At 39.5% G+C, this 20,722-nt stretch overlaps 1 protein-coding gene across 1 annotated transcript; it reads right to left on the bottom strand.

The window, feature by feature from the left end:
• Nucleotides 1–57: 57 nt before the first annotated feature.
• LOC103457655 (NLR family CARD domain-containing protein 3-like) lies at nt 58–16,291 on the bottom strand. Its single transcript, XM_081613396.1, has 8 exons — nt 16,158–16,291; nt 15,355–15,474; nt 14,308–14,531; nt 10,428–12,255; nt 7,112–7,291; nt 5,012–5,182; nt 3,179–3,331; nt 58–2,971 (listed from the first exon to the last, which is right to left on the bottom strand). Exons 1-8 carry the CDS (start codon nt 16,283–16,285, stop codon nt 2,965–2,967), a joined length of 2,811 nt encoding a protein of 936 aa, XP_081469522.1. The 5' UTR covers nt 16,286–16,291; the 3' UTR covers nt 58–2,964.
• Between the last annotated feature and the right edge of the window lie 4,431 nt (nt 16,292–20,722).

Genomic DNA, 20,722 nt, shown 5'->3' with positions numbered 1-20,722 from the left:
GAAGCCTGAGACTTCCGGTTCGTTACTTCAGTAAAGGGTTGTTTCACAGCTCTTACTGGATCTATTAAACATTTAATAAATTTTAATAATTTTGCTTGAAATTTAATTAAGATTTACAAGAATTTGATAAAAGCAATTCCAGTATTCCTTACATCTATAGTTAAAGAAGATCTGTGTCAGTCCATAATTTCCCTCCGTCTGAGTCAACTACATATAAAATTTAAACAAAACAAAAAAAGTCATTGAGTTTTACAGATGGCTTGCAAAAGTATTCATATCCCTTGAACTTTTCCATATTTTGTCACATTACAACCACAAACTCAAAGACAGGCTGCTCAGTGGTGCAGTTGAGCCTTGCAGCAAGAAGGTCCTGGGTTGGATTCCCAGCATGGGGTCTTTCTGCATGGAGTTTGCATGTTCTCCCTGTGCATGATGGGGTTTCTACTCTGGCTTCCTCCCATAGTCCAAAAACATGACAGGTTAATTGGTCTCTCTAAATTCTGTGTGCATGTTGCCTCCTGTGTGTCTGTGTTGCCCTGTGACAGACTGGCGACCTGTCCAGGGTGACCCCGCCTCTCGCCTGGAACGTTAACTGTAGAGGCACCAGCAACCCTCCTGACCCCAGTAAGGGACAAGGGTTTTAGAAAATGGAATATACTCTTAAAGACCAACACAACTGTGACGTAGACAGACTCATATGACTAAAATATGTTTTAAAAATTAAAATCTGCATGTGGCCTCTTTAGCAATTATGTTAAAGTAATTTTTTAAGGTTTTGTTGGCTCCAGTTGCCTTTATTTGAAAGTAGTTAGACAGGAAAGAGGGTAATGAGAGAGGGGAAAGACATGCGGCAAATGTCACCAGGCCCATTCAAACTTTCAACTTCCGCCACGAGGACTAAGGTGGGTTGTGCTTTACCCCTGCACCACCAGAGCACCCCTTAAAATCCTTTTTAACTGTAATTGCCACCAGCGTTGGTAGACATAGAAATGAGAGCCGTCTCCTTCAAACTGTTGAACACAATTTAAACAGTAGACCAATCATTTATTCTAAACTTGTCAAGTCACAAAAAACTTAACTTTATAAATTGTCATGTTGGTACTAAATTTTCACTCAGGTATGAGCTTATCTTTGGTTTCCATGAATGCAAACAGAAGACTGGCAATTAATATCATTAATGTATTTGACAACACGTATATTCACAATCTCTATAGAAAATCATTCACTGATAAAACTTTTCATCTAATCAAAATCCTTGCAGAAATATAAACTGTGGATAATTTTGAGAATCAAAGGCTTTAGATTGTGCTCAAATATAATGCAGATCAAACATGTTAAAAACAAACAGTAACTGTGCAGGAAGAGGCAAAAACCCAATGGAATTACATGACTCCACTCGGACAGTATGCAAAAAATAATATAATTCAAGAATCAGTATTCCATAAATTAAGGAATACAATCATACAGAAAATTAAAAAAAAAAAACATAAAAATACATCTACAAAAGTTGATGGAAATTTTTTAAAGCACTTAATGAAAGAAATAATCACAATTAGTTAATTATGCCTTGAAAAAATAAATAAAAAGATCTATTTATGAAAAATAAACTCCCACCAGTTGAGATAAGAGCAGGAATCAACCTCCTAATTAAGAACAATTAATGCAATTCAGACTTTTAAAGAAGACAACTGTTGTAAACTATCCATCCATTTTCTTACACCCTTATCCCTCATTGGGGTCGGGAGGGTTGCTGGTGGCAGAGACAGACAGGACAAACCCACGTATGCACAGGGAGAACATGCAAACTCCATGCAGAAAGACCGGGGCCGGGAATCGAACCCAGAACCTTCTTGCTGCAAGGAAACAGCTTTACCAACTGCGCAGCCCACGTAGTAAACTATTATTTTCTTTTTCTTTCTTCACCAGACTCGCTCTCTTCCGCCATCCTGTGGTCAAAGTCTGTAAATAAACACTAAAATCCTTCACACAAGTTTAATGATGAATCAGATTATCGATAAAATTGAGTGAATATTAATGAACTGAAGGAAATACGCTGCTGTTCATGAAATAACACAGAAGAAGCACATTCTCAGAGGATATTTAAAGCCATTTTCATTGACTGAGAAAGAAAATCCACAACAAGAAGACATTTCACTGGACGACAAAATAAGATGGTCTAGATGAAAATGCAAACATGAACACAGGATCTCTGTAGAGGAAGGAATCAGGAAGTTGAGATCTAGTTTAGAGGAAGAGTTTCTGACTGAGGGCAATGTTTAGACTGAGCAGTTCTATGAAGGTCTGCAGAAAAAACTGAAAATCCTTCAAAGCACATCTGAAAGTCTCTGAACAAAGCTTCCAATGCTACCCAAGGTAATGCTGCAGTAATGAAACTTTATCTTTATTAAACCTTGGATTTGGCCATCAGAAAGGGGGAAATAAAACTATTTGATTTAAAATTATGAAGAAAATCTTTATCCTCTGATTGAAGAAACCATCACTGATTATTTGACCTGTTTGCAGATAAAATGAGCTTCATTACCCAAATATCTGTAAAAAACAAAACAAAACAAAAAAAACCATCTGACATAATATGAAAACATCCTGAAACTGAATCAGGATGAAGCAAATATGCCACCTGGAAATTGTTGAATGAATTTAACTTTATTTAATATTTCTGGTTCCAGGATGAAAATGAATAAGAGAGAAAAGATCAACTTTCCATTTGAATCCAGTTCAGATCAAAACTCCACAAAGCCTCTAAATGGAGCCTAGTTTGAATTGGATCTTTATTGATCCAAAGAGACCAACAATATCAGACACTAAATGACATGAGGAAATAAACAGGAGGAAAATCTTGGAGGTCAGAGGTCATCATCATGATCCAGTCAGAGTCTCTTTAGACTCAAACTGCTGCAGCTTCAACCTCTGAGGATCAGCAGGACACAGAGACTGTTCTCTACTTTACCACCTGCAGAGAGAAGAAGGATGGAGAGATCAGATCAGTGAGTGTTTCCAGCCTCTCCAGCAGCAGTCAGTGACGCAGCACATCCAGTAGATGGTTTCCAGGCTGCAGTCAGACTGATCTCAGAGCTGTGACCAAGATTAACCTGATCAGTTGTTTCCTGTTGAATTGAGAGAACAAGCAGATCTGAGATCACTACAAACATTTACTTACTTTACAGTCTCTACAAGATCCTTCAGCTGCTGAACATCTGACTCCTTCAGGTCGTTGCGTCTCAGCTCCAGTTCTGTCAGATGGAGGCTGTTGGACTTCAGAGCTGAGGCCAGATAATCACAGCTGATCTTTGACAAACTGCAGCTGAACAACCTGAATAAAGAATAAAAGATGAGTTGAAGCCAACAGGATGCAGGTGAATCAGTTAATCCAACAGAACCAGTTAAAGATTCTCATGAATATTAAAGCCAACAAGCTGCTGCTTCAATAAAGACCTGCTGACTCCAGAACCAGAACCAGAACCTGGTACTGGGTCATGTTGTGTTGGAGGATTTTAGTCAGTAAAATCATTCCAGGTTCTGATCAAAGTGTTGAAGCATCAATCATTGATTATTGATTTGTTCCTGTCAGATTCCAGGAATTCACTTTTCTAGACTGGGTAGAATGTCCTTTGACCTGCTTCACATGAGAGGGATTTCTAAACACTGGGGGTCTGAATGCTGTCCTGTTCTGACCTCAGATCAGCAGGTCCATCTCCGTTACACAGAGGAACTAAATTAAACTCTGGATCCAAGTCCAGGAACAAACTCAGAAAATATTTATTAGAACAAAAGATATAAACTTTGATTTATGATCAATGAAATACAATTATTCACATATTTTATAAATATATAATTGTAGCATATTTGTAAAAATAATAGGCGGCAATATGTATCAATGTTGATCAATAAAAATGTTAAATGGGCTAAAATCTCAGAAGATAAGGTACGACTCATGAAGGAGTAGACAGAGACAGGAAGTTTGCAGTTGCTGGTGCCTTGTATTTATATTGAGGAGAATTTCTATACATATTTACAACGCAGTGGAAAAAACATCCAAATGGCCATATAAAATTGTGCAAGAAAAAAACAAAACAAAGGGAAAAAACAAAAATCAATCAATCCATCAATCAATCAATCAATCAATCAATCAATCAATCAATCAATCAATCAATCAATCAATCAATCAATCAATCAATCCCAGAGTTTCATAATTAATTAACCTACACCCTCCTGGGGTCTCCAGAAAAGTTACTCAAACTGCTTTGTTCAGTGCAGGTCCTGGGCTAACAATTATATCCAAATGGGGGCAAAATTCTTCACTGGCTGCAAGGAGCCTCCAACCAGCCTGGCAGGACAACAGAATTTTCAGGCACTACAAGTGCAACCCTTCCTTTAGGGTTTTTGCACTATACATAGTTCCAATAATTTTCAATCAATATGCATTTTCAATAGATACAAAGTTCAATATAAATTACATCCATAAAAAAATCATATAAATTAGTCAACATGAAATGTAAATTATTAATCTAAATTACTGCTCAATAAACATTTAAGGCACCTTATTGTTCTCCAATTGTTTGTTCAAAGTTATTATGGGCGTCTGGATTGACACAGTCAGTAATTTAGCCGCTACACAACAAACAATGACATCAGCTAACACTAAGTCACACACAGAAGCACTCACCAATTCCACAGTTTATATCTCATACAAACGGGTTTTTTTTTCACCTCCTCTCGACTCGGCTCATGATAGTAGGCTTCTATAGTTCAGTACATTTATATGAGCATCGTACAGAATTAAGGAGAAAACATGACACGCTTAACTGAGCTGCAGTTCTTCTCCTCCCAATGGGTCCTACTTTTCATACTTCCCCGCTCCAGCTAATATAACTATCGCAAGATTTGAGAAATGAAAGGGGCCAAAGAGCGGAAAAACCGGAAAATGAGGGAGTGGAAGTTAAAATTTACAAATGGGTGACATAATATTGTAATAAATATATAATAATAGTACCCCAGTGTCTCCAGTCTGCAGCCTTCAGTCTGTAGAAAACCACAGAGCTCCTTCACTCCAGAATCTCCCAGGTTGGTGTAGGCCAGGTCCAGTCTTGTCAGATGGGTCGGGTTGGACTTCAGAGCAGAGGACAGAGAAGTCCAGCTGGCCTCTGACAAACTGCAGTCCAATCTGAATAAAGAATTAAAGATGAGCTGAAGCCAACAGGATGCAGGTTAAAATTGAAATATGAACAAATAAATAATAAAAATGTAGAAAATTAATTTCCCTGAATTTAAAATTTATAGTTACTGAACTATCAACTAGAAAATATTGAGTCTTTTCTCTGTCAGATTGATTTGGGTCATTTAGTTCAAGTTCTGAATCCTTCATCAGAGACGCTGCAGAAATGGGAACATTATCATAAAGAACAACCTGATTGTGAAGATGAGTCATTTTTAAATCTATTTTCCAGGTGAACCACATGAGAATGATTTCAGTAACTGCTGAAGCTTGTTGCACACAAAGCTTTACAAAGGTAAGATCTCACTTCCTGTCCTACAAAATAAGAGCTGAATCAAGATGTTTGAACTAAATAACTTTAACACTATAACCTTCACAAAGTCAGTATTTACTGCAGGACTGTTAAATAATGATCTTTATATTATTTCTGTCTCCTTCATGTCCAGGAACTCTGCCAGTAGACTGTGGTCATCCTGATAGAGTCTGACTGTCAGAACTAACTCAGATTTCCTCTGGAAGCTGCTCTCAGTGGTTTGGAGGACGACTGACTTGTAATTTGCTCCATCAGTGGAATTGACACTAAAATGGAAACTCATCACTTGCTTCCATGTTGTTTTGCTTCCTGCCAACATAAAACTCCTGCATGAGCTGCAGCTCCATATGAGCAGGCAGTCAAGTCCCCAGAAAGCTTCCCTGTTTCTAGGAACCATTTCATCCAGAGTTGGTCGACTTTCTCTGTCAGACTGTGAACCTTTAGTCTGAGCATGTGCAGAACCTCTCCTAACACACCTGGTCCACATTCATGTGCTGTAGCTCCATTTTCTGTCTCTGGTATGTTAAATACAATGCTGATCCTCCCTGAGTTTAATCTTAAGGTCTTCTGATAAACAGTCCTTTAAACATTGATTGATTCATTTTAATATGATCTAGCATAGCTTTAGTTAGCTTAGTCTCTCTCTCTCTCTTAGCACCCTGATTGAGATTTATTCTGTTTTCAGCTTCTTATTCGTTTGTAGTTTCAGTTTAAAGTTCCCAGTTTAGTGACCATCAGACTTTATTGATCCAGTAATTTAACTGTAAAGTTGGGCTGTTGTGTTAATAAATTGTGATTGAAGAGAAGCTGTGTGTGTTTCTTCTTCATGAGTTCAGAATTTGCTGATTGAAAAGCCAGAGCTCAAATAATCAGCTGGAGACCCGACTTGGTAACTGGATCAGAACCACTCTGTTTATTCATTAATGGCCTTGGGTCTTCTTAAAGCTGCTGAAAGCCAATGGAGGCCATTATTTCCTGATGAAGCTTCATCACAGAGACGAGGCTCCAACACACTGACAGCTGTCAGACTGAAGAGGACGGTTCCTCTCTGACCCGGCCCAACAGAACCACAGCTTCAGGACAAAGTGAGGAACCTGCTGCTGCTGCAAACCTCACTGTCATTCAGTTCATCTAGATTTGCTTTTCTACAATCAGTCACTTAGATGTTTCATTAATAATGATTTGAACAGGTCAGTGTTTGTGGCTCGACTGGAGGATCAACATTTCATTCTGGATGTAAAGATGAGAATCAGAAATAAAACAATCTGAATCTTTACAAACAAACTGAAACATCTCCATCATTAATTAACTTCATTTGAATTTTTTTACTCATTTTGTTCATCAGTAAAAAACATTTTAAAGTCAAAAACTGAAAAACAAAGTTCAATAATCTCAAAGTCTGAAATAAGAAAATTATTCATTTATAAAATAAAAAGTTTTTAGGATTTTATTCTGACAATTTAACAGGTTGTTTTAAAAGAAAACATCTAAGAATTTAATTATTAATTAAACTAAGGATTAAAGTATGAATGAATGATTTTACACTATAAATATAGAAAACAAACCTCAGTTTCTTCACTTTACTGACTGAACTCTCCAGGATCTCAAGCAGATTCTTCATCTCAGAGACTCCACATTCATCTATGTAGATCCGACTTATTTCCACTTCAGTCAGATCTGGGTTGGACTTCAGAGCTGAAGCCACAATTTCACATTCACCCTTTTGGAGTTCACAGCCACCAAGTCTGTGATGAGAGAAGAGATAAATTCAGTTCTAATGAACTCAACCTGGATCATCCATCCATCCATTTTCTTGACACCCTTGTCCCTTAGTGGGGTTGGGAGGGTTGCTGGTGCCTCTCCAGCTAACGTTCCGGGCGGGAGGCGGGGTCACCCTGGACAGGTCGCCAGTCTGTCGCAGGGCAACCTGGATCATTAACAGACTAAAATATGATAACAGTGATGTCATCATGATGTCATCATCTGATCAACGTCTGATCTTCAGTTTACTGAGTTTGACCCAACAGAGAATCTGTGCAGTTCCTGACTAAAGATCGTTGAAGATCTTCTATCATCTGTGAAGGTAAGTTCAGTTTCTCTGCAGCATCAGAGCCTCAAAGGAGCTGCAGCAGCTGATGAAGAGGCTGACTGAGCTGAATGAAGGAAACTACTGGAGATGATGGAGAGGAGGAGGAACTGCTCACAGCTCTGACTCACACTGACTTGGACTAGACCGTTTGGCTCCTTGAGATCTTCCACCAAGCAGGAAGTGAGTTATAAATGAAGTGAGCAGAGCAGGAAGTCCAGCCTGCTGTGGACCTCTGGCATCTCTGGGTTTGTTTAGCCCATATCTGCTGCTGCAGCATCTAGAATCCTCCTCATCATTAATAATAGTAGTATATTCTATAGAAACGTGGCTCCCAGCAGCAGCTTATTAAATGCTGCCACAGAGGAAACTGGGAGCAGACCAGACACATGATGCTCCCAGTTGTGTCTCCATTCATCTGCTGGATTTGATGCTTTAACAAAGTAGAAAGTGGACAGTCGTCAACCTGCTTCAGCTAAAAGCTTCAGATTGTTCTGGTCGTCCTGCAGAGCAGCAGCAGAACCGGTCCTGCTGCTCCTTCAGGTCTGGACCATCCTCTGTTGATCTGAGAGGAACTGGGACAAACTGGTTGGAAGAGGGACACATGTCTCTGCAGTGGTCTGTCCATCGTCTCAGAGGAACAAAGGTTTGGATGTCAGAAGAAATTTTTGCTAAACTCCTAAAGAGCTGAAGAGCAAAACCCCTGGAGGAGACAGAGCGTTTGGGTCCAGCAGCATCTTCATGGTGAAGCAGTGAAAGTTCTCCAGGAACTAAAGAGGCTGGGATGTCTAAAGAGTTGAAGCTCATGTCTCTGCAGGTCTTCATGGAGGACCAGCTAACAGCTTCAACAAAGGCTGCAGATGAAGAGTTGATGAGGAAAATGGTTTGTTGTGAAACCTGGCTGGGACTAAATGAGATCTTTCCAGGACACACAGAAAAGTCACATGAACTGGGCCGAAAAGGGTTCTACCTTGTCAGGACAGGATTCCGACCAAGGATATTAAAGTTTTCTGCTGCCAAGATTGTTTCAATATCTGGGGACGAGTGGAACTGCATCCTAAAGCACCATTTAGTTTGATGACACAGTATAGTGACTGGAGAAAGGTGTGATTACTAAATTTTTAGATTTTAATCTAGAAGCTGTTTGTCAATTTTCCGCTGTTAAAGCTTGCTAATAAAAAATTGTTATTAGAGCATCCTGAAAGGGAGATCCTCCCCAATACATGCTGGTCGGATACCGGATATAGGACCACCTTCAGCCAGAGACTCATTTTGCCAAAGTGCACCACAGAATCATCTCCCACATCAAGACTTGCAGGAGCCTCCACATCATGAGTCATTTCTGCCTGTTGCCATTAGGCTTTACAATTCCCAAGTCTATGCTAATTGATAAAAAAAATTTCTTGCGCTCATTTATAGTTATTTATTGATTAATATATTATATGTGATTGCTTGTTATTTATTTATTTGTTGTTTGTTATATCTAGTCATTCTGAATTTATCACTGTTACGGCCCTTGGCCTCTTGAGGCTGTGCAGGCTCCTTTTGTTATGCAGGATCAGCTGTGGGAGCACACCTTCCTCATTGGCTGGTCTGAAGGCTGTTGGCGAGCAGTTACACTATTGGACCAGCAGAGGATTATCAAGCCAATCAGATGTTGATGAGGCTCACTTGGACCCTATAAAAGGCTCCTGAATCATTCCTCTAGAGGGGCAGCTATTTTGTAGAGGTTTTGTAAAGTTGTCCCGCTTGTTTGGTGTTAGCAACTGCTTTAGGCAATTTGTTTTAACCATTTTGTACAACTGCTGTGGCAATTTTGAACAGTTTTGTTTCTGCTTGTTCTGCTAAGTGGCTTGACTGCTTTAGTTTAACTTCACAAGCTAGAGTGTCGTGTTTGGGAGGCTCTGTGCTCCCCTTAACATTCCCTTTGTGTGTTCCCCATTTTCCCATTTTGGGTTATTTTGAGTTTACTTTGAATTGACTTGTTTGGACCCTTTTGTAACTTAAATTTGCACTTAATATTCTTTAGTTTGTTGACCCCTTTTGTTTTGCATTAGTTGGGTTAAATTGTATTGTTTTGAAAAACTTTCTTGTAATCATTTTACACCCCATTTGTTCCTCTGGACACATTTTATGTTATCGCCCCTGGACCCCTAGACCTTGGGGGCGTAACAGTTAGGTATGTATATATTTTACAAACTTTGTATTTGTGGCGTGTCTTTCAACTTTCAATTTTCCCTTGGGGATCAATTATGTATATTTTATTCTGACAGAAACTAGGAACTTTTCTGAAACCAGACAACAATCACCACATTTTCTTCTTATTTACAAACTCAAGAGGAAACTTGTGGAGGTGGAAAAGTTGGCTCATTAAGTTTCTAACTAGTTTCCATGGCAACAACAGCAATGCTGGAGTTTATTTTACATTTTATATCAAACCTAAACAATGATTTTATAAAAACAGTCAAAGATCCAAAAAGGTGAATTATGGAGTAGCAGCTCAATGAGTGAAGAGGAGTTTAAAGTTAAAATGTGTCTCTGACTAATTGGATCTTTCAGATGAAACAGATTTTCTAGAGTTCTTAAGGTTTTTTATTCACTTAAACATGAAAACTGATGAAAGTTTCCATGTTTGAAATTTCTAAAAACCAAAAGCTGCAGTTGACCTGGATGAGCTGAATGTTTATATATGTTTGAATGGCTGAAATAATCCAGAATCAACTTGAAAAAGAAGAAGAAACAGGAGGACAATAGTGCTGAATTTGCATTCATACAGTGAAAACATCTGGACTCACCGAGCCTTTCTGCAGTTCCTCACAGCTGGAATCAGTCTCTGACGTCCATACTGTGATGTGTTGTACTTCTCCAGGTCCAACTCATCCAGAACCTCTGACATCTGCAGCATGTAGGCCAGAGCTGAACAGTTAGTCACTGAGAGCTGCTTCCCTGAATCCAGCAGCCGTTGTATCTCCTGATAAAATGAGAGGTCGTTCATCTCCATCAGACAGTAGAAGATGTTGATGCTTCTGTCAGCAGAGATTCTATCAGTATTCATCTTCTTCAGGTTGGTGATGATTGCCTGGATAGTTTCTGGACTGTTCTCTGTCTGACCCAGCAGATGCTCTAAGAGTCTCTGGTTGGACTCCACAGTGAGACCATGAAGGAAGCGGACAAACAGGTCCAGGTGGCCATTTTTACTGCGGAGGGATTTCTCCATGACTTTCTCCATGAACTCACCTAAAGATGTTTCTATGTATTGTTTTCCCAGGAACCAATTGAACATCCATGTGTACCTGAGAGTGTCATGTTCCCCCAGGAATGTCTTGATCACCTCTGACTTCCTGCTGGCGAAACAGTGGAGCATGTAGACTGCAGCTAGAAACTCCTGGATGCTCAGATGAACAAAGGAGTAGATTGATTTCTGGAAGATCATACTCTCTCTTTTGAAGATCTCTGAGATCTCTGTACAAACTCCTGAGTACACTGAGGCCTCTGTGACATCAAGACCACACTGCTCCAGATCTTCTTGGTAGAACATGATGTTTCCTTTCTCCAGATGTTCAAACGCCAGCCTCCCGAGCTTCAGAAAAACTTCCCTGTCAGCCTCCATCAGCTCCTGTGGACTTGTCTCATGTCCTCCATGGTACTTCTTGTTCTTCCTCTTTGTCTGGACCAACAGGAAGTGTGAGTACATGTCAGTCATGGTCTTGGGTAGCTCTCCTCTCTGCTCTGAGGTCAACATTCTCTCCAGAACTGTAGCAGTGATCCAGCAGAAGACTGGGATTCCACACATGATGTGGAGGCTCCTGCAGGTCTTGATGTGGGAGATGACTCTGCTGGACAGCTCTTCATCACTGAACCTCCTCCTGAAGTACTCCTCCTTCTGGGCGTCAGTGAAGCCTCGTACTTCTGTTACCCTGGAAACCGATGAAGGAGGGATCTGATTGGCCGCTGTAGGTCTGGTAGTTATCCAGATGAGAGCCAAGGGAAGCAGGTTCCCCTGGATGAGGTTTGTCAGCAGAACGTTGACTGATGACTTCTGTGTGACGTCAGCAACCAGCTGACTGCTGTTGAAGTCCAGTGACATTCTGCTTTCATCCAAGCCATCAAAGATGAAGAGAAGTTTGCATTTAACCAGCTGCTCTGCTGGGAGCTTCTGGAGTGTTGGATGGAAAACGTGGAGCAGCGAGAGAAGACTGTGCTGCTCAGCTCTGATCAAGTTCAGCTCCCTGAAGGAAAGCAGAACCACCACACTGACATCTTGGTTCTCCAAGCCCTCAGCCCAGTCCAGGGTGAACTTCTGCACTGAGAAGGTTTTTCCAACACCAGCAATGCCGTTGGTCAGAACCACTCTGATGACTCCATGTTGGTCAGGGAAGACTTTAAAGATGTCGTGGCACCTGATTGCAGACCCATGGAGCTGCTGGATCTTGGAAACTCTCTCGAGCTGTTTCACCTCATGCTGGGTGTTAACATCTTCACTCTGTCCCTCTGTGATGAAGAGATCAGTGTAGATCCTGTTGAGGAGGGTTCTACTTCCTGTTGCATCAATTCCTTCCGTCACACTTTCACATCTTGTCCTCAGACTGATTTTATGTTCATCTAGAACCTCCTGCAGAACATCTGCTGAGACAGAAAAAAAGTCAATATACTGAAAAACATGAGTTAGTGATTTAGTTTAAACAAACCATCTAAAAATTTAATGCAGCAGCGTTAAGGAACATCAACACTTCTGCATTGTGTCACCATTGTATTCATTTTACTTTTTCTATATGACTTCCTCCCACAAACACATTTGTAGATGAAGCATCGACAAAAAAGGTTTTTCCCTGAAATTTTCAGCCTTATTGAAAGAAATCTGGAGAAAAAGCTGTAATTTGTCAGAGAAACTGCTCATTGTATCACTTAGTGATCAGATTTAGAATGGCTTTTCTCTGTCAGAGACTGCATTTAATTGTATTAAAGAACAGTTACAGACTGGATATGAAGTGGGACTTATTTAGACTTCTAGATATAAACAGATTGTTAGAATTATTACATTTTACATTCGTACTGTAAATACTATATATACTGTAATCTGAGATATTAGAGTAAACAAAGGCATGTCTCACACTTTCCTTCCCTCTTTCTGTTAAAGCAGCTGTACAGCAGGCTTTTTTTCACCATTTTTTCTTTATCCATTAAAATTACTTCCAGCTTTACAAAGATGATCAGTTTTATTGCATTTAGCACAAAGTGAGTCACTTCACAGCAAACCTAGTAGGTTGTGTGGTTGAACATGCAACACTGATTATGTCGTTACCGGTGGCATTTCTAGCCCTGTTTAGGTACTGTTTAGGGGTGTTTAAGCAAAATCACACCAGAAGTAAAGATACACCTCTTCGAGTTATGGCGGCCATTGTCTGACATCACTGTGAAAAGGATCTCCAGAAAAACTTCTGGTTCAAAAGTAAAACGAGCTGTAGTCCCATCAGCGATTTCTTAGGTCTCCCACTGGGACGTACCTCTTCCATTTTGTTAATGTTGTAGTGCTTTCGTTAATGTTGTAGTGTTTTCTTTAATGTTGTAGCGATTTCGTTAATGTTGTAGTGCTTTCATAATTTGTAATTGTGCTTCGTTAATGTTGTAGCGTTTTCTTTAATGTTGTAGCGATTTCGTTAATGTTGTAGTGCTTTCATAATTTGTAATTGTGCTTCGTTAATGTTGTAGTGCTTTGCACCTCAGGGCCACCGTAGTTTAGTGGTCATTTAATATATTATTTCACTAATATTTTATTAATGTGGTTTACCAGTTTGGATAATCTGACTTCCTATTAATAAAGAAAAATCATGCTAAGCAAAAATGCACCTGACCTGCAGCCCAGGAGTGGTTCTAGACGGAGGCCAAGAGGGGTTCTGAAGAAATTATACTAAATAAATGTTTTTTTTTAAATACTCAACCAACCTTGAAACAGGGGGCTTTTCAGTGATATCTGTCACAGAGATTTAAAAAAATCCCTTTTTGCCCAATCTTCATGCTCTCTTTAGTATAGGGAGAACATGGTGACCATGGTCCATTTGAATATGGTCCAGATATATGAAAAGCACTGAAATAATCCTGTACTGAAGCTTCATAAATAAAATACAGCTTTAAAAAAAAGCCACTAACTTGATTTGAAATATTGTGGCCTTAGTATAGAATAACCTACACCATGTTTGAAGTCTCCAAGTACTCCAGATTAAAAATGGTCAAGATAGTGAGAAATTACATGCTTTTTAGTCATTTCCTGAATTAGAAGCTGTGGTTGGAAGCCAACTTCAGCTTCATTTGTGTTTTCCAGCTCCAATTTTAAAGCAGAACCTTTAAGGCCTGGTGTAATAATCAATAAAAGTAGATCAAAGGTCCTTTTCAGCAAGATTTGTGGTACCCCTTAGTCATCCTGTCTGCCATTTAATGCCTCTTAAATGACATTAAATAGCCATGGCCTGGAACCCAAATAAAATTAACTGTAAACCTCATCATATTGATTCTATAAAGTCTCGTACTTAGAGCAGGTGACATGGGTAATTCTGCAATGTGAACAGAGTTTTAGTGGAAATAATTGATCACAAAAAGTAATTTAAAACCTTGAATTTCCAAATCTCAACAAAAGACATGTCCATCAGAGACAACAGGATTGAAGGTGTTCAGTCTCACCTGGAGCACAGCTGCTCTGATTGACTGTCAGCAGTCCAGTTCCTGCTCTAGGTCTTTCTCCACACTGGGGGCAGGACAAGGGTCCAGAAGACTGGTCCCCGTATGCCCTGATGCACTCTCTGCAGAACCAGTGTCCACAACTGGTGGAGAACGGATCCATCAGAACCTTCTGACACAAACCACAGCAGGACAGCTGCTCCTCCTCACCAACAGTGCTCCTCTCCCTCCTCCTGTGACAAAATTTCTTCATCAGTGAAATATTTCACTAACAGGCTGGAGCTATCCTAGTGAAGCTGAAGATGTTCATAAAGATCCACCACAAACTAAGGGCCAGAAACTGGGTCAGAACAGAACCTCAGAACATTGATGATCTCTGGTTTGAAGTTCTTCATTATATATCTGGTATCATGACTCATCTTCCTTTTGTTGTATTTATACATCTGAATCTGTTCTGGGACAATAATGATTATTCTGTCTGTGCCAGAGTAGAAAACTGATCCATCAGAGACTGAAAAAAAAAACAGAAACTGACTCTGATTTGGATTCCAGTGGAGAAAGTTGGATCCTTCTTTAATGGTGGAACACCAGTAAACATGACTCACCCCGTTTGCATCTGATCTCTTTATAAAGAGCCTTATACTGTGGAAGAGCATTATGTGGACATGCTAGCAGAGATAACAAGTTACCTAAAGTTCACGTCTTTTAGTATAAAGTTGAGTCGACTAAATCTGAATTCATGATGATCCTTTGGACTTTGGTTCTGTTCACTTTGTAGTTTTATTGTCCTGGTTTATTGTTTGCCATTGTAATCTTTAGTTATTACAATGGAGGAGTACATCTTTATTGAGCCCATGTGGTTTGGTTCCTTTTATGGACTTGAATTCCTGTAAAGCACTTTGTATTGCCCTGATGTAGAAAATTTGCTATAAATAAAATTACATTTAAATTATATTTTTTATCTCTGCATCAGTTTCTAATCAGACATCAAAGTTAAACCTGGTTGTTGTCTGCAGAGTCACATCCACCAGTTAGAAACTGGTTTCTTACTCTGGTTCTGATGGTCCAGGTTCAGTACTGAAGTCTGGAGGAGGATCTTGGGACCGGTCACTCCTTATGGAGGGACAGCTGGATCCTGGAGGTTCTGCTCTCCCTCTGAGGTTCTGCCCTCTGAAACACAAACATGTTGTTATTCAGATCACATCAATCCGTGATAAACTCTGAGATAAAAACCAGAGAAGAAACTCTGACTACAAACTGCTGCAGATCTAAAGCTCCAGAGTGAAACATTCAGACTGATCTGTTGGATCAAACGCAACATTTTCTCCAGAACTGGTTCTACTGGTCTGGGTCACATGGGTCACAGCAGAACCTGCAGGACAACAGGCTCATGTTCCAGTTTGATGGAGCTGATCAGATCATATTTCATAAGTCCACAAAGTACTTCTACAGTATCCACTACTAGAACTACAAAGTCCACAATGCACTGCACAGCGTCTCGTTGCTGCCATCTAGCGGTAGAATATCAGAACTGAAGCTGTTCATCTGGTGTGCAGAGCTGATGTGGCGTCAATAAAGACCAGAACCCAAGAACTGGGCCCATTGTTCCCATTATATAATTTCTGAGTCGTTGCTTTTCACCTTATTAGTGGTTTTTGTTTTCATGCAACATTTTCATCATTGATTCATTCAAACTCTGATTTACTGACCAACATCCTTCATGTTTATTTAGCTTTACGGTCATTTAAAATAAAAATAAAAAAACTTTCTATTCAAACACTGAAATCAGCCAGTTAATATTTATATTTTATCTCTATAGAATCACATGAATCAGTTATAAACTGGTTTCTTACTTTCTGTCGGAGGGTCCAGGTTCATTACTGAAGCCTGGAGGTTCAGGTTTGGACCAGTCACTCCTCATAGATGGACTGATGGATCCTGAAGGTTCTGCTCTGTCCTTCTTTAGATCCAGATCTTCCATCTTCTGGACTTCTGGAGAGAGAAACCAGAACCAGTCAGTCCAGTGATCCAGTTCCAGTAACTGTACTTCCTGATTCTTGATAAATGCAGTAAACTCAACGATATAATAATAACTGTATCAGTATTAACTATAAAATATTGTTAATGTTTATGCCAACAATAATGTAACAACAACAATATAATACATCAAGACAGGTTCTCATACTTAGTGTAAACCATTTCCTTATACAAAAGTTTGAATTGTTTAAAGTTTGGACATTGTTTTAATTTCACAGTTAAACTATTTCATAGATTCACATCACAGACTGAAATGCAAAAACACTTTCTTGTGGTTGTGATGTTATAAACATTGAATTTGTATTTTAGTCTGAGATTACAAAATCCTTCTTTTGAAAACAATTTTTTAATATTTTCTAGTAAGTGTTCACTTTATGCTTTAAATAAGACACTTTTTGTAAATTCACCAAATCATGCTATTTCTTAAAATGTGTAAAAGGTAAAATAAAAATTTTAATTGCATGATATCAGTAATGCTTTTTGAGGAATATCTCTAAGATGAAGTGCTGAAAACTTTTCATTACAAAGGTATTGCAAATAGATGACGTCAGCGGGTCAAAAAGACCCAGTTACGCATCAGAGCCTCTTCACTTACAAGCTGCCTCAGCTTCTGCATTTGGTTCCAACTACAAACACCACAACATGACATTAGGATCCGGCCAGCAGGACCCAGCAGATCCCTTTTCGAATCAGGTGAATGAAGGAGTGAACATTTCCTATGAACTAACGAACTTATTTAGCTCCCACAGTGGACCTGAACGCATCCTGACTCTATTGTAGTCATGATGCGCTCCCTCAGGTTCTGAGCGAGCTGCAGCTCAGGTCGGGTCCACAGCTCTCCTCCAGACAGAACCGGGTCCAGCTGGGATCTCAGCAACATGTCAGCCTCTGAGGTCATGTGTGCAGCTCAGCAGGATTTCCTCTCAGCTAAAGAGACACAGAGCAGCTTTCAGGGACACAGTATCCAGCTGAGGTACCAGCTGGACCCACGGCAAGAAAGGAATCATGGGTAAAAAAAATCCTCTAAAATGTCTTTTTTTATTATTATTATATGATTATTTCTCCATTTAAATGTATTGTTAATGTTAGAGGTGTATCAACTGCAGTTTTCTGGCTGATCAATGATCTTTCAAAAGCCTGACCTGCTAATTCAGATTTTGACTGATGGCAAATCTTGTTTGAAATGGTGCTAAATAAAGCAAGAAAGTCACTGAGTCTCCGACTGGTTCTGGATCACAGTCAGTCTGGATCGGGATGCATTTTTCCAGCAGCGCTTTGAGAGACAAAGTTTCTTCCTGCTCCAAGGATCAACAAGAGGAAAACCTGGAAAAAGACGAAATGTGAGGAGGAAGAGAGGAAATCTGTGGACTGGTTAAAGCCGGTTCTGATCCACAGACAAGAGAAACATCAGGTTCTGTTGAACCCAGACTGATGATGGACGTAGTGATGTGTTTCACTTTCTGTTGGTTTCAACAAGCAGAGAAACTAGTTTACAATGTTTTTGTTCTGGTTTTTAGGTTAAAATACCGAAGATTCAAAGAGAGTCGCTGCAGCAACAACACTGATGGACTGTAAAAGTTACATTAAGTTCTCAGTTCATTCAGGTTAAATCTGAAAACTTCACTATTGCTCCACACAAACAGATAAGCTTAAGATGATGATCTGTCATGGAGTACAACTTTATTTCTAAAGCAACTAGAAGAAAATAGAATAGAAATCAAACATCACAAATACAAAGAAGCAGGAGTGCAGCATAAAGACAGAGATGTTAGCTCACTCTTGAAAACTAAAAAGAAAAAAAAGTGTAAACGAGTTTTTAAAAGTTATATCATATAGTCGATTATTCATCAAATTGATTGCACTGAGCTGTGTGTTTATGGTTTGTTCAATATTTGTCTGTGTTACTTATAGGTCCATAATGTAACCTCACTTAGCATTATAAGCAGCAACGTCTCACATTAAAGCTTTTCATTTAATCCAATTTTCTGGTTAAGACCTCTAACAAAGTAAAAACAGCTCTGCTGCGGGGACCCCATGAGAGCCGAGCGACCCAGGCCGAGGTGGCCGAGGCCCCGGGAAGCCTTTGTGGGTCCGTTGGTTAGAAAGGCTCCAGAGAACCGAGAGAGACACTTGGGGACCCGGAGCGGCAAGACTTACCTCTGTTAACAAGTCAGTACATTATTTCCACCCTCCACTCAAAATGGAGGCTGATCTGAAAAAGGAGAACAAAGTTAGTTTCAGTTTCTATTCCACAGGAATCAAAGTTCGAAAAAATATACATAATAAAAATGTGTTCGAAATAAAATTCAAACAGCTGAGATCGGAGCATCAAGCAGGATGAAAACACCAAATGGAGAAAAATTATATGTAAAAAGTTAATAAAGTTTAAAATATGACTAGTTTATATTACATAGTAAATTGCAGTCTGTTGTATGACTGAATTAATCTGTGAATAAATGTATTACGCATGCAACAATGCTGCTATTAATGTTATTTAAATACTTTCTTCTGTTTTTAAAGACTGAATATTATACGGTGGTATTGGAAAAAATAATTTGCTGCTTTCGAATAAAAGTTTCAGGGAGCGAACAAGAAAAGTAAAATGTATTATTTTAATATGAAAGCTAAACGAGAAATTTAACTCGTCCCTATCGCTCTTAATATGAAAGTACTCATCGGAAGAATGTAAACTCTCTAACTTTATCAAGTAGCTGTAGTTACCATCTATATCCACGAGAGAGCAACAACTGGAAAGCGTTGCTCCTTCACCCTGACGATCCTTCCCTCGGGGGGTTGGGTGGTGGGGGGCGCCGATCTATGTTTTCGCATCCACCTGAATAATGTGTAGTTGCGCCACTGGTTATAGCAACAGAGAAGTCAGAGGTTTCTTTAGGTCTGCAGTGACACAGACTGCTATTGGAGCGTCAGCATCTACAACCAGTCTGGAAGAAACTGGGATGAGTTACAACAAGCCTTAGATCAGACGGTGAACACAGGAAAAGTGGGGCCTTGAGGTCAGAGGTCACTGCAGGAGTCACGGGTCCTCCAGCTGAGGAGAGCGGCTCGGCACAGGGAGCAGGTGGAACCGGACCCGTCCACATCCAGCACCAGCAGGCTGTGGGGTTCTACCTGCAGGATGATGGAACCTTTTTGCACTATACATAGTTCCAATAATTTTCAATCAATGTGCATATTCAATAGATACAAAGTTCAATATAAATTACATCCATGAAAAATCATATAAATTAGTCAACATGAAATGTAAATTATTAATCTAAATTACTGCTCAAACATTTAAGGCACCTTATTGTTCTCCAATTGTTTGTTCAAAGTTATTATGGGCGTCTATGGGGGTACTATGACAAAAGTATATATAACTGCTTCTTTGTCTGCTGTGGAGTTTCTGTGCTGATTTTTTTGCAAAGTGATAAAAGCGCTGGGTAGCTCTTGAATTGCTACAAAATAAAGTTGTATTTCCTCCCTCAGCCCACTGGCTGCAATGTTGACATGCACCTTGAGATGCCATGAGACCTAAATTCTGAACATCATGGCATGAAGTGATCCTAGTTTCCATGTCTGGCATATAACCATTCATTTTAGATTTTAAACTGGTTATATTGATCCTCTGTCCAGACAGAGGGATAATCAGTAGCCCAGCATCATGACTTGTTTGTTCTGAAGATCCTGCAGCTTCCACTTCTCTTCCTAACATGGTGCCTCCTCACCCTGACTCTCATACTGATAGGAGGAACCACAGAGCTCTGTTAAGTTAAAGCTCATCTTCTGAAGTTGGGATATTTGTCCTCCAACAGGTTCCAGAGGAATCACCTCAAACCAGATGTAGGACTGGATTTTATTTCACTGTCATTTGTGAATGTTAGCTTCTCATTTTCAACAGTTTAGCTTGAAAAAGGTTATTATTTTGGAGAAAATCTCATCAACATTTCCACTAAATAAGAAGCAAAAAAATAATAAATTTTTGATAGAGGAAAATCCTCAGACTCTGAGCTCAAAGCAAGATGCCAGAGAGCAATAAAACTATTATTTTTTAATTAGATAATTTAATTTTACATAATTATCACGGTAGAAGCCATTTGTTTGTTAAATACTTAATGACACATATTTACCGTGTTTGATGTTTGTTGTGAATGACGTATAGTAACAGATGAACGAGATCCTTAGTCCAAGTTTGTCGTTTATTGAACCTTTAGAAACTACAGCGGCTGTAAAGCACCACGGCAAAGGTAAACAAAGGTAAAATAACCTGAACAGGTGATCAACTCAAAACCACTAGCAGCTGTGGTTGATTAGTTAATTTTAAACTCCTCCTCTTCTAGTTATTTTGATAATGGAACCGAAATGCACAGAATTGCGCCAGTGG

Source organism: Poecilia reticulata, chromosome 2, assembly GCF_904066995.2.
Source record: "Poecilia reticulata chromosome 2, P_reticulata-male-v2, whole genome shotgun sequence".
Taxonomy (NCBI): Eukaryota; Metazoa; Chordata; class Actinopteri; order Cyprinodontiformes; family Poeciliidae; genus Poecilia; species Poecilia reticulata.
This window is presented reverse-complemented; position numbering and strand designations above follow the sequence as displayed.